Source organism: Dromaius novaehollandiae, chromosome 21 (assembly GCF_036370855.1).
Source record: "Dromaius novaehollandiae isolate bDroNov1 chromosome 21, bDroNov1.hap1, whole genome shotgun sequence".
Lineage (NCBI taxonomy): Eukaryota > Metazoa > Chordata > Aves > Casuariiformes > Dromaiidae > Dromaius > Dromaius novaehollandiae.
In genome coordinates, this window is record NC_088118.1 from 1,092,530 (window position 1) to 1,106,065 (window position 13,536).

Here is a 13,536-nt window from a genome sequence, read left to right on the forward strand (position 1 = left end):
ATTTTTGACTATTAAAAAAGTCAGAAAAGTTAACATTTATACACAGGTTATTATACAACTGTCACCTTTATCCTAAAATCAAGCAGGCTCGCTTATCAGGAAATGAAGTCTGCATCAGAGACAGCAGAGACCTGACACTCTAGTATTTTCTCCTCAGGTTTTACAAGGACAGCATTACTGATTTTCAGCTGAAGAAACCTATTAAATAAATAGATCTCATGTTTAAAATAACAATTAAGGACATGACTGGCAGTTCGCAATTTGCCTGGAAGAGCCTCACCGACCTCAAACACGACTTTGCAAAAATCACCCTCAAATAACAGAATGTAAACATTTACATTGTAATAGTAACGCAACTGAAAGAAGTCAAAGTCAAGACACTCACCTGCCATTTACTGTACTCTTTTTTACGCAATGATGCCCGTTCAGCCACGAACGTGATGTTCTGTCAGCCCTGCCCTGCATTTCCGCTGTGATCGTGGGTGGGAAGCTGCCTTCCACGTGAGGAGCACCTCCTCAGACGGGAAGCTCCACAACCCTGGGACGTCCAGTTGCCACCAGTCACAGCCATCCACAACGTAAGACGAGTAAACCACCAAAACCACAGGCGCATACAAAACAGATGGCTGGTTACCTGTTTTCTGAGGGCCATATACACTAAAGCAACACTTCGTGCTCAGTCACAGGGAGGAGAACAGACAGGTATCACGTTTTGAATATTTAACTGCACGCTACCGCCACGATGCATGCTAAAGCTATAGGCCAGCCCTTACTGCATGCTCTTCATTCCCAACAACATTCCTTTGAGAAAACCTTATTAATGAGCTTGCAAACAAGCACCCAACTGGGAAACGTCACAAACAAGAGTGGCTAATGCCCCAGAAAATCAAATAACTGAACACTTGGCTGATTGTGGTGCTTTTCATATTTACAAAAAGAAGAAAAAAGCCTTAAATGAAAGTTTCTGAAAGGGTCAACACCTCGCTGAAGAAAACAACTCATTTATTCATTTTCAGAAATCTCCAGATGATAAATTACATTGATGTTAATCACTTCATCGCATACTATGCAATTAGTATTTGTACTCAACAGAAATATAAAGATAACTGAAGATATGACAGCATACCTATATGGACACTTTTTAACATAATTGGGTACAAAGAATTCTCCTGCCATGAGAACAGAGCCTTAACAGGTTCTACGAGTGCGTATTTTAGAAGTATACATGTAGACATAAAAATGAATGTGTAATTAATTAGAACCTAAAAAACCCCCAAAACAAAGAACAAAACCAAAAAAGACAAAATGCCAAATCAAGACTTCCACACTTTCATTTCCAGTATCACATAATAGGATAAGAAAAAAGTACCAAAAGACTGAACTTAACTGTCTCTGAGAATATCTAGTTCCATTCAATTCCTTAATGATATTTTAATGCATTTTGTTGCTTCATTTCCTTTCTAAAATTACACTCAACATACTGCTCTTCCATCCCTCTTGAATGATCTGAATCACGAAGAGAAAGCAACTCCAGCCAGAATGAACAGATATTTTCACACCAATACCATGCAACATATTGTGTCCATCCATTGCACAGGGTTATATATTCACTGGGGTGGCTATTAATCAAGCATGAAAGTGTTATTGTTACTGTGAGTACACGGCACCATTTGTCAAACTCTGTTTGCTTATAAAAAGCATTACCAGGAGATTTTAATTCATATTACAGGATGCTTCTTCACAGAGATTTCTTTTTAATAACACACCTTACACTCATATGGAAGCATTTATCTCAAAGCTTCACAAAGGGCCAGACTGTGCCACACTTTATATGCAATAAATAGCTTACTCTGAGTAGGACGAATAAATACTCAGCAAGAACAAGTCTTACTCGTAGTTCTGCTGACTACAGCAAAACATTCTTTTCCCAAGTTCTGAACTGTAGAACTCTGAAAATTAGCACTCGTACATAATTTGAGAAAAATTATGCATCAGTATATGCATTGTTCAGATCCATGTGAACTCTCCGGTTATTTTCAGAGTTTAGGTCTATGATATAGTAATGAGTTAAGAGTATTTTTTATGGAAGTATTTTTTATGGAAGAGCAATAGCTCTATTATTTTGCCCTTTGAAGAACCCCTGTACGCATAAAAGGAGGAGATCCATTCTTAACTCTCACTTAACAGCAAAAGATTGTGCTTGTCCTTAAAGGTTTTACAGCCCCAGCACTTGAGGAGATGTTTGGAAATAATCAGGGAGAAAACAAGGAAACAATAAAACAAATTAATTTAGCACAACAAGCAACTACCTTATTAAAACTTGGCTAAGGCGATACAGGGCTCAGCACGGCACGTGCATGGGGTACACGGGTGCTGAAAGATTAAACATTACAACAAACCCCACACTTTCTGTCTGTGAAGAGCATCTGCAGTTATTCCACCTGTCCCCTTCACGACTGTTAACTGCTTCCCTCTTCCTAGTTTAGGAAATCCAGAACAACCACAGCCCAAGGTGGTAAGGCCAGCAGCCGTTTAGAAGTATGTTCTTGAAGTGACTGAGAAACTTAAAAACCACCCTGAAGTCTGCAATTTTCTTTGAACTATAACACACAAGAAAATGTTCAAATTAATTGTTTTTAAAATGAAGTAGGTCACTCTGCAGACTTCAATTTCTACAGCTTTTTTAAGCAGATGAAAACATTTCAGTAAAATGTATATTTTAAGTAACATCTCCAAAAGCACTTAAGGAAGTTGAAGTAGAAATGCTTTAGATTTTCCAGGACACTTATGGTCCTAATTTACCAAGAGACATTTGACACACCTAGCTTTACCAAAATAGTTTTAAAAGAGAAAAGGTAAACATTTTGCAGGGAGAGTAAAGAAACTTTTGGAGGAGGAAACATCCACCTCTTCTCTGCAATCTAGTGCTACTGACAGCCTCCCCCCCAGGCGCGCTCACCCTTCAGCGCCTGGAATTTGCACTGCGCATGCTGGATAACGTAAGGTTTGGTTTCTTTTTCAGGGGTATGCTACAAAAGTCATCACTGTGGCTGCTAAGAACCATGTGGGGAATAACGTAAGTATGTTTTTTCTTGGAAAATGACCAAAGTGTGTGGGAGAATAACCTGTGAAAATGCCTCTTCCATTTCAAGAGCATCTTCCTCCCAAGGGCACACGCTGCAAGTTCACTCTGTCTGTTCTCTTTTGCAGGTTGCATTTTCAATAATTTCCTGTAATGACAAACACCACCTTCCTCCCCTCCCCACTTTGCAAACTACACTATATTTTTGTGTGTGGTGGTGTTTTTGTTTTGCCTTGTTTTTGTTTTTTAACTTTTGAACTACATCTTGCAAAACGTCTCCATATTCTGAAATTGTCAGACAAAAAATACCTCATTAACTTAGAAGGCTCCATCCATCATCCTTCTGCCCTTCCCCAACGCATTTCATGCTTGAGTTGGATGTGTCATGCACAGAGAAATACAACATAAGCTGAGAAAATATTTTACTATGCCCTGCTGATGCTCCAAAGAGGTGAATCTGCTGTGCCCTTGGTGCAAATGCGGAAAACTTAAGACGAGAGACTGCTACAGCAGACACTTAAACAAACACCACACAGATAACTGATCTTGAGTTTTGCCTCTCTGTGGCTGCAGCAAGAGCAACTAAAACCACATGCACTTACACAGCATGATCACTGAATGCTAATCGCTGCTTCTTTGGAGATTCGGCATTTCATGCACCGGGAAGGTAACCAAACAGTAAGCCTAAGTGCACAAACAGCAGTTTGAAGGACTTTTCTGCTCTAATTGCAAATCCCGCATCTAAAAAAGCTATTGCAAGCATATCAATCAGGCCTGATTTTCAGAGTATAAGTTTCCCAGGAGTCCAGGTCTATGTCAGCAGAAGCTCTGATCTAGATGCCAGTCAGTGAAGACAAGCAGGTTTTCCAAATGCTCATGATCTCCTTATTGGTAACCTCTGTCAAAAATCAGGCAAAGAACTGAGCTGCAGTCATCAGCTTGAAGCAGAAGCTCCTAGGGTAACAGTTTGCTTCTTAACTGCCTCTTCTACCTTGAGGTCAGGTCCAACAGCGAGTATTAAACGCACGTGTCTCGACACACTCTCCGGTGTTTGAAGTCCTGGAGCCACTAATTGCTGGGAGCTGCAAGGTTATCAGTCACTGTGTGTTCTTCTTCTTACGCTCTGCTGCTGCCCACTGAAAGAACTAACTGGACTAACATGGGTCAAGTTGCCACGTTCTTAGGTCTCTGAGAGATTTAGCATTAACCTCATTCTAGGAATCGGAAAACTGATGCCTGAAGGAGAACGTATGTGATCGCTGCATCTCTAGATTCATTGTCCCAAGGAAATGCTATGAGTCAGATCTACCTCAGTACAGAATGCAGCTCATTTCCAAGTGAAAAAGTTTCAAGATTTACCTCAGGAAAAGGTATGCAGTTCCCTATAGCTCAGATGAAAAAGCATCTTATAGGATGTGGAAGGGAAACGCAGCACACCTTCATCCTTCCTCGCTACACCATCAGCAATGCTCCCAGGGTTCCCAGTAACGACTCTGAGGACTAGCAGACTCCATGTTTTGCTCCAACCATCAAAACATACTGGCTTCTTTTCTGTAGATTTTATACAGACAAAATTCCAGTTCTGGACACTGCTTCTGGGGAAGCCCCTTAGAAGGATTCTGCTGGATAGTCCGGATCCTCTTTGTTCTTTCCAGGCATGCACACACTTGTCTATTGATACTGTTTCCAAAAGCTCATTAAAAATAGAAATGAAACTAGATTGAGGATTTGGAAACAGCTAGACGCTCCTGTGCTTCTACAACATCCACTCCAGAAAGATGGCAGGTTGCTACCGACTACAATACGCGTCCATGTGATGATTCCCTTTGGCTATTGACATGCAAATGAAAATAAAACCTATTCTGAGGTACAAGCTTCTCCCTATCGCTAATGAAACCAAGACAGACCTCTGCTGCTGGTGCCAAAAGTCAAGCAGGGACCGAGGCATGACAGAGATTCAGCGTGAGCTGAGAACAGCAATAACAGGGAGGAAAAAAGACCAAGTGATAGCTCATTTTATAACTACCTGGACTAAAACTATCCTGCTGGAATGTGAGCAAGGAGGCTGTTACCTGATACAGATATAAGAGTGAGTGAGTGAGTGTGTATATCTATAAAAAATGATTACTTTTAACAAGCTCAGAGTTCAATTCAGACCAGAGCATAAAAACAAACAAACCAGAAAGACCTTTTTGTATTTATTCCCTTTCCTTTACAAGGAGCTTCTTCATTAACTGCATTCCAACAATCAAATGCAATGAGCTCCACAGAACAACCAAAGGGAACACTAAAATTAGTGGTAAGTGTAGAAAATCTTGCAACAGATAAGCCTACAATGCATTGTCTGAAGGCTGTGCATGTCCCACAGGACATCCAGACAACTGCGGTTTACATGTACTTTGCCTTCGTTACGTGTGGAACCCTTTATGTGTAAAGGCCAGAAAGGAAAGCAATCAAGAAGGGATTTCTTTCCTATTCCATACAAAAATACAGAAAACTCCTAAATGCACATGGTAAATTATTTTCCTAAAACACTCACCCTCCCCATCACATCAAAAAACCCAGGATTTCAGTGGGATTTCTAACAGGAATCCTTAAAATAATCTGACCCCCTTACAAACAAGTATAAGAAAACCTGCAAGATTTCAATTTCTCCACATAATCAGAGATGGGATATTTTTCCCCCGTTAAGTATTTGATCAAGCCTCACAAAGGTGCTAATGTATTATTAAAGCTAATGGAGCTCTACAAGAAATGTTAATGGACATTAAGTTTGCATAAATGAATTACACATTAGCACAGTCACAAGAAATCTAGTATCTGCCAATTTAGGTAGTATCTGATCATTTCTGTTTTCCTCATTACAGGAACATTATGCTAGTTTCAGAGATACGAGAATCGTAACCAAGATGTTCGTAATGAAACTGCATAACAAAGATGAAATAAATTAAGATAACCTCCCCTCCCCCTGAATACACAGTTGAGGTGAACCTGCACAAACAAGCACTCTAGCACCCCTACTCTTCCGAGGCACCAAAGCCACATTGTCACAACTGCTTGATTTTGGAAGCCATTTTCCGACTGAGCGTGTACGACAGCTCCCTGAGCTCCATCGAGATGGAAGTCGGGCATGTCTGCATTTGGGACCACAGGTATTTTCAGGTACCTGCTCATGAACGCTGTTAACACCCTGTACAGGAGAGCAGTTTCTAAACAAAATGAGATACGTTACCTTGTGCTAACCCTGAACAGGTTAGGACTCATTACAGCAAAAAAATAGTTGGCTGTAATCCGGGGTATTACCATGGATTCCACATAATTCACGTTGCTCTAATTCAGAAAAACAGTAGGTGCTGTATGCTCGCAAAGCATAAAACAAGTGTTTCTTTTTCACAGTGGCAAGTTTTTGCCAGTAAGCTTGCAATATAGTGGCCAGTTGCTTTGCTGTGGTAGTACAGCTACATTTTTCAGAAAGATATGTACATCGCTAAAAGAAAATTACCCAGGATTTAATCTGTTCTGACAACTATAAAACCCAGCCAGGAACAAACTGGTACAAATTCTAGGTACAGAAAGTTATTCCTTAAGAGAACAAAAGCATGCATTTGCTTTGTTGCAAAATGGCTGGGAAAAGTCATGGCTTTATCCATCTTGTTTTTTAAACAAGATACTCTATCTACACTGTAATCATATAAATAACGGTTTCTGAACACTTCAAGTGTGTGACTTCATACATCCGAAAAATTAAAAGTTCTGCTACTCACACATGACTTCTAGGTAACGCTGTGTCTGCAAGTCCTTGACAGCAGGGTGATCCACCAAACAGATGACAGGGACCCCATCATCCTCCCGTCCTACTTTCAGCAAAAGCTGACTGGTCACCGTGTACATGTCAGACCACTGCTCCACTTCGGATTTGCCTGGTAGGGAGATAAGAGAAAGAAAAACAAAGTGGCCATGGGAAGGTACGTCTGTATCTCCTGGATACTTTCACCTTATTGTTTCTGCACCCAGGGAACACATCCGCCTTCAATATCCAATTTCCCCTTTCTACAGCCACTAAAGGTTATGAGAGGGAGGTATGTGGGTAAGTAGTAACACGCGTCTCTCCATGAAGCTCTTTCCAATTAAAATCTACACTACATTACCGCAATGATTAATTAACCGATTACACCATCCCCAAATCCCCAAACTCTTAAATCAATGGAGCCACAAATGCCCTCCCACCCTCCAATCAACAATTAGCTAGAAAAGTGATTAAACCAGTTTAGCTTAATTAAAAGTATTATTGATAGGCTGAAGTGTTTCAGCAGTACTCCTCTTGAAGGTCTATGCAGGGCATATCAGTGGAGGCTGGAACAAAGCACAGTTCAGGACTCGCCGCCTGAAAGATGGCGTTAACACACGCACATGGCCAGAAAAGAGATAGTTTTCACTGAACTCAGTGAACACTTGCTGACAGTGCCTCTCCACTTTGTTTTCAAATACGCTCCTCTGGGGCTTTTTGAGAATTCGGATCATACAGTCAAAATGTCAAGAGTAACTTGAAACAGAGGTCTTTCGAACAGAAATATTTTCACGTAATATATTAAAGTAAAACATGCAGGCGGCTGAAAAAAAACCCCTTTAAATTTAGAAGAAAGACTTTCTGATCAGATGCTACGCATTCACTCTATTTGCAATGGACACAACATAAAGAAAATAACCAAGTATTTCAGTATCCCCGCTTCTGCTAAAAAAACAAAACAAAACAAAACAAAAAAACAAAGAAAAAAATCCAAAGAATCAGCAGGGTAAAGTGGTATTTCAAGAAGCTACTATTCAGCTCAGCAGTCTTCAAAGATATAGGAAAGTTGGAATTCAATTGCCAACGCAAGAAAACTCAATCAAGAAGCCAGACAGGTCAAGCATGAAGGGTCAAATACTACTGCCCTGCTGCCCTCCAGAATGGAAAAGGAAGCCAAGGAAGAGATCATTTGAAGATCTGCACAACATTTAGATGGCAACAGGTGCTGGAAGTCCGTGGGACACCACGACCAGTGGCAGCACGTTTTGCATTCCATCTTTATCAGCATGTCTCCTCGAACTCGGATGCCTTCAGATGCTGTATGCAAATGGGGGATTTTATTTTGCCCTTGCAGGGGTTTAGATTTGAAGTTATGAGTCTCACTTCTGTATAAAGCCCTTTACTGTCCCAGACTGAGTAAAGCACAAAGATGTTGCGAACCAAGCTCACATCTACGTGCAGAGTTAAACTAACAGCACGTCACATGCAAACAAGTGTGACTTGTATGTACAAATACTATGAGCAACCAGGCCTAAGAGAGTGGAAGATGTTCAGTTGAATATTCCTACAAGATGGGCATGTAAAAAATGCCCTATAAGCAAAATATCTAGATGTAAAGGTGAACTGAAAATCTTTACAGCTCAAAAAGCAGATCTTACCCATATCTAAAACAGGGTAGAAAGCTACATAAACAACTGCAGAAATAAATTCTCTGTGCAGCTTTAGGGCTCCTCAAGGTCACCTGCAATTACAGAAAAAAATCCAGAACCCTGAACTCAAGTATGGCAGGCAGATAGAGGATAAAATGCAGTTTAGCCCTTCTGTGTTAAAGGAAGTTGTCATTTATGGCTGCCCACATGCTCTTTTGTTCCTGAGCTGGGCTTTAAAGCAGCTTACTCCACTTTTTTTTTTTTCTTCTTCCAAGTGGCAATGGAGGACAAACATACAATACTGCATATACCATTTCAGCTATCTGAAAAAGGACAGAGAGGATACATCTATACCGGTTAGCTCCTTGTTTCCTTTGAACCATCTGATCGTGGTGGCTGGTCTGCTGGCCATGGCAGTGCAGTTCAGCTCAATCTCTTCTCCCTCAACGGCAATTTCTTTCTGGATATCAATCACCAAATTGCGTGGTGGGACTAAAAGGAAAAAAAAGATAATACAACACACACTTGAAAAAACAAGTCAGTCATTTTTTGACCACTAACACAGGACAAGAACTTCTGGAAAGTCCATAAAATACACTACAGAAAACTAGCCACCAGCATTTATTTGATCTTTCAATTGATCAAATCCTTTAACAGGTAGTTTCATAATAACCATAAGCACTCTTACTCTCCACCTAATCATAACAGCAATTTCACAAACTATTACTTATCAAGTTGTTAAATTTGTTTGCTCTCCCAGGTAGGCACCATTCCAAGCCAAAGTCTTACAATTCAATGCTATTCGGTTGCGTATGCTGCTATTTAAAAATACAGTTTGACTCCCTACACATTTCTTGGCTCCTTTTGACAGGGAGAAGAGGAACAAAAGCTGACATTTCGAAGCACATTACTTACCCGCGGTTCTAGCTCTCGGAAGGCAATTTTCCCCCCGTGCTGTTCAGTTTCGAGCCTCAGCCGTAAGGAGTGGAAGCAGGCCAGCAAACATCAAGCTCATTCAAGACTCAAAGAAAAGCCGCTGGGCACAAGACCACAGTGCAATGCCATCACCTTTCAAACACCACTGCCTCTCCCCTCAACACAGACGACAAAGTAAACACAAAACCGTCCCGGAGAGGACAGAGGCAACTTTACATGCACTGACAGATCCTCGCATCACGTGGAAGTTACTTTAGGAGGGTAATTTGCCATTCTCCCCAGAAAAGGATCCTCTGTAGAGCAAGATTCTTGAAAACCGCAAAGCTAGAAGACTATAATCTTCAATGAAAAATAATCCAATAATATTGAGAACTAGCCTAGAGCTTCAGGGGGGATAACCACTATTAAAGCACAACCCAGAGACATGATGAACAAGCTTAAAAATTATGACAAACTAGATTTTTTTTTAAATTATTTTTTTAAAAACATGAAAGCACCAGTAGGTAGTGAGGCAAAAAAAATAGAGAAAAAGTGAACAGTTTATAAAGCAGGGAGTTGCACTTGCAGAGGAAACCTAAAACTTACAAAGGAAACTTAACTTTTTTGTTCTGATCAATATGATTAAGCAACCATATAGTTCAAATGTGACTAACATGTTTTTTAGCTAATGAAGAACAAATAAGTATAAATACCATCCAGATGATCAAATGGACTAATTAGTCACTTGTGGCTTTTCTCTAAAAAGAACAGAACAGACCTCATATTTGAGATTTTCACATGTTCCAATTAAGCATGAATAAATCTACATATAGTGTCACTGCAGACATTAAAATACATAGGGAAAGGAGGCGGGGGAAAGAGAACACTATTACAGAAGAAAAACATGATAGGGTTTAGCAAGCTCTTTTCTAACACCAGCTACGAAAAAGGATGTCTCAAAACTCTGCTCTCCTAACTGTGTATCATTAGAAGCAGGCTAGCAAACCCACTCCTTCCTATTACTGAAAAAAAAAAAAGAAGTCCGATTAATGACTAAGAGATCTTTGATGAAAAATGGATTCCTAGTAGGACTGATGATATACTGACACTGAAAATTACCCCCTTTCCCCCCATTTTTTCTCCTAATTAGGGAGTCAACACTATGGAAGACAAGACATGCCATCCTTGGCTTCTCAGTACCCTACAGCTAAGTACAAAAGCTGGAGAAGACAGACACTCCCCTCCCTAGACTTCTGATAATAGACATCTATTTTTATTGCCTGCTCTGCAAACTAAGGTTTTGCTCAAGTATGTGATGAAGGTGAAGAAAAAACACTCCTTTATTAGGGTCAGGCAGAGGCAGGCACACGCTGGCCATGCTCCAAATCTTTTCTAACAAGGAACTGAAGTACAAAACAAGAAAACAGACTTTTCCCTGGATTCTGAAATACAATTCATGTTAAAATAAATAACCCCCCCCCCAACTGCATCAGTCTCTGGCTTGGAAGACATGCAGGACTTGCTTATAGGTGAATAAAATAAATGCTTGCACTTCAAGCACATTGGTAGTAGTGAAATTAAACACAACTAAATATTTTCGTGCACGTAGGATTACAGTAAGAAAGCTGGAAGAAAGCTTCATGTTCATATGAATACTGGAAACTACACTAAAACTCTCAAGTTATTGGTAAATGCAATAGCTACTCTAGAGCTGATTATAAACATTATTTAAACAGCATATAAAAAGCTAAGAAGCAAATCTCATTAAATAAAAGAAGAAAGAGATTTAAACTAATCAGCAAGTGCGATCTTACATTAAGTCATCCACTGCGATTCGGGTTCTCCTATTAATAGGATCTTAAAAGCCACTGCTAATCTGTAGAAATAGCTCTAATAGCATTAGCTACTATTATTGGTAACCACATCAGTCTTGCAGCTGCATAGGTACCACAGGCTCGCAAAGCGTAAGCAAGTGAAAAAAAGGAAGAACTCAGCAGGTCTGTTTGGTGAACATATTTCTGTACTACCTGGGGAAGGGGGCAGGGGGGCCTGGAAATCAACTTCAACTCTGAAAATGGGAATTCCTAAACCAACTATAAGATGTCAGATGAGACCTTAAGCTCTTTACATGTTAAAACAACAACTTTCAGTAAAATTAATAGGAAGCTATCACTTTCCATTAGTCAAACTTAAGATTTTGCTGAATATACGTCTGCCTGCTGAATATATGTCTGCCAACAAACATTCAAAAACTTGCACATCTTCACAATGCCAGGAGATTCACCACCTAGGTATGCTTGTAATATTTACCCTTGAGGAATATAAATAGACAGACAGAAGATAGACAAAGATGCTGTCATTCCTCATTATAATCTTCCAAAACCTCAAAGTCTCAGAAAAATATACTTAGTATATGATCACAGATTATTGAAAACAGAAACCCTGCTACAAAATATTAACATTAATTTATTTTTCTTCCACATATCAGACACTTATCAAAAGAAATCTACAGCTTTTACATTCTGGCTGCTCTTTCCCTTCTCTCCTCACTGGAGGAGATGCTACAGCCACCACAACTTAACTTCTCTGGCCTATGAGAAATGTACTTTCTATGGACCTGTAGAAAAACAAGATACACGAGCTAGGAAAGCTCCTCTTACACAGTGCACACATTTCTCCAAAGCCATTGACTGCACAGATTTCCATTCCAAGATGTCAGCAGGTTCCAACTTGCCCCAAACGCCAAATGATTCATTCATGTATTTTTACAGACAGTATGCTACAATTAATCGTTGCAGACTGTCTGCAAAAGACAGCTGGTATTAAAGCCCACTTCACAATGGCAGGAAAACTTGGCAGCATTTAAGTCACTTAATCGAGAGAAAGGCTTAGAAGTGGAAAACGCCCGACTTCTTACACCTCTGCTTATTCCTTGAAACCAAAAAGTCCTGGGAATAAAAAAGGGCCAGTCCCAACAACCACACTGTAAATAAAAGCTAGAGTTACAAAGACAGGTTCAGGGTTAAGTCAGAGAAGTGCTGCAAGACAGGCAGAACATGCAACAGCTACGACAATCCACTGGACAACTCGCTTAATATTTGCTGGCCACCCTTAAAAATTTTGTGCCTGTAGGCTGAAGTATACAGCTGAGCAGACCTATGGAAGAGCTGGGCTTCAGTGGGAGAGCACTCGGCATTTAAACACTTGTTTAGTGCCCCCTTCCCCCCCACAAATCGCTGGTGAGTTATGGCCTTTTTTTGCATGGCTCAAAGAGTTATAAAACAATTCTCAAAATGGAGATACAGTCCCACCCCGCTGCCTTCTCCACTCAGACCTCATGCACTGAGTGATTGAAAAGTTCACAGCAAGCGCCTATTCAGTTCTTACCAAGCACTGTAATAGTGGTATAAATTTCCTGGGGGGGATCAGTGTAGAGCTGACAGAAGTATCTTCCTTCATCGGAAATAGAGACGTTTGTCAGCGACACTCTGAGTTCACTATTGGAGAAATTCACTAACTGAAACCTGCTGTCCTTCAGCGCTGTGGAGCAAACAGATCATTAGTGACGGCAATGACCACGACAGATACAGCATCCCCTCTCTCACCACAACAGCAAAGTCAAAAACCCGTAACAACAGTAGCAGAACCTAGACAATTATCCCATGGGTTCCTGACTGCAGCTTGATCACATTTCTCACACTTCAGTTTGGGTCTACAAAAATACTTGTGTTCCCAAATCATTACAAAGCCTCAACATAAGCAAATCCCCTTAGCACAGTACCAAACCTTTGGGCGTGGTACTTATTTTCAGAAGATTTAGGGATGTTTAGGCAAACAGTTTATTGTGAAAATCTATTTCCATATGATTTCATTTCTGTCTGCAGACTACAGATTTGACAGGTGAGCAGACACGGAGCCGCGTGCAACATAGATAAGAATCAGCAAAAAGAATTTAAAATTTATTTCCTGACCGGTAATGTCTGTGCAAATTCTTTCAGGAATTCTAAAAGCAAGCATTTTACATCTTAGCAGTGGAAAGCATTTCTGAAGCACCTGTCCTAGGTTTGGTTTATCTTTTCAGAAAGCGCCCGTGCTGAACTTTG

At 40.3% G+C, this 13,536-nt stretch overlaps 1 protein-coding gene across 4 annotated transcripts in view; it reads right to left on the reverse strand.

Annotated features, from left to right (window-relative positions):
• Positions 1–13,536, reverse strand: part of CADM1 (cell adhesion molecule 1) — a 207,446-nt gene that overhangs the window by 49,446 nt on the left and 144,464 nt on the right. For all 4 annotated transcript variants that reach the window (XM_064524167.1, XM_064524168.1, XM_064524170.1 and 1 more), the window contains exons 3-5: positions 12,821–12,973; positions 8,873–9,010; positions 6,847–7,002 (exon numbers count right to left, since the gene is read on the reverse strand). In XM_064524167.1, the coding sequence (XP_064380237.1) occupies positions 6,847–7,002; positions 8,873–9,010; positions 12,821–12,973 (447 nt within the window). The remainder of the gene's footprint in view (positions 1–6,846; positions 7,003–8,872; positions 9,011–12,820; positions 12,974–13,536) is intronic.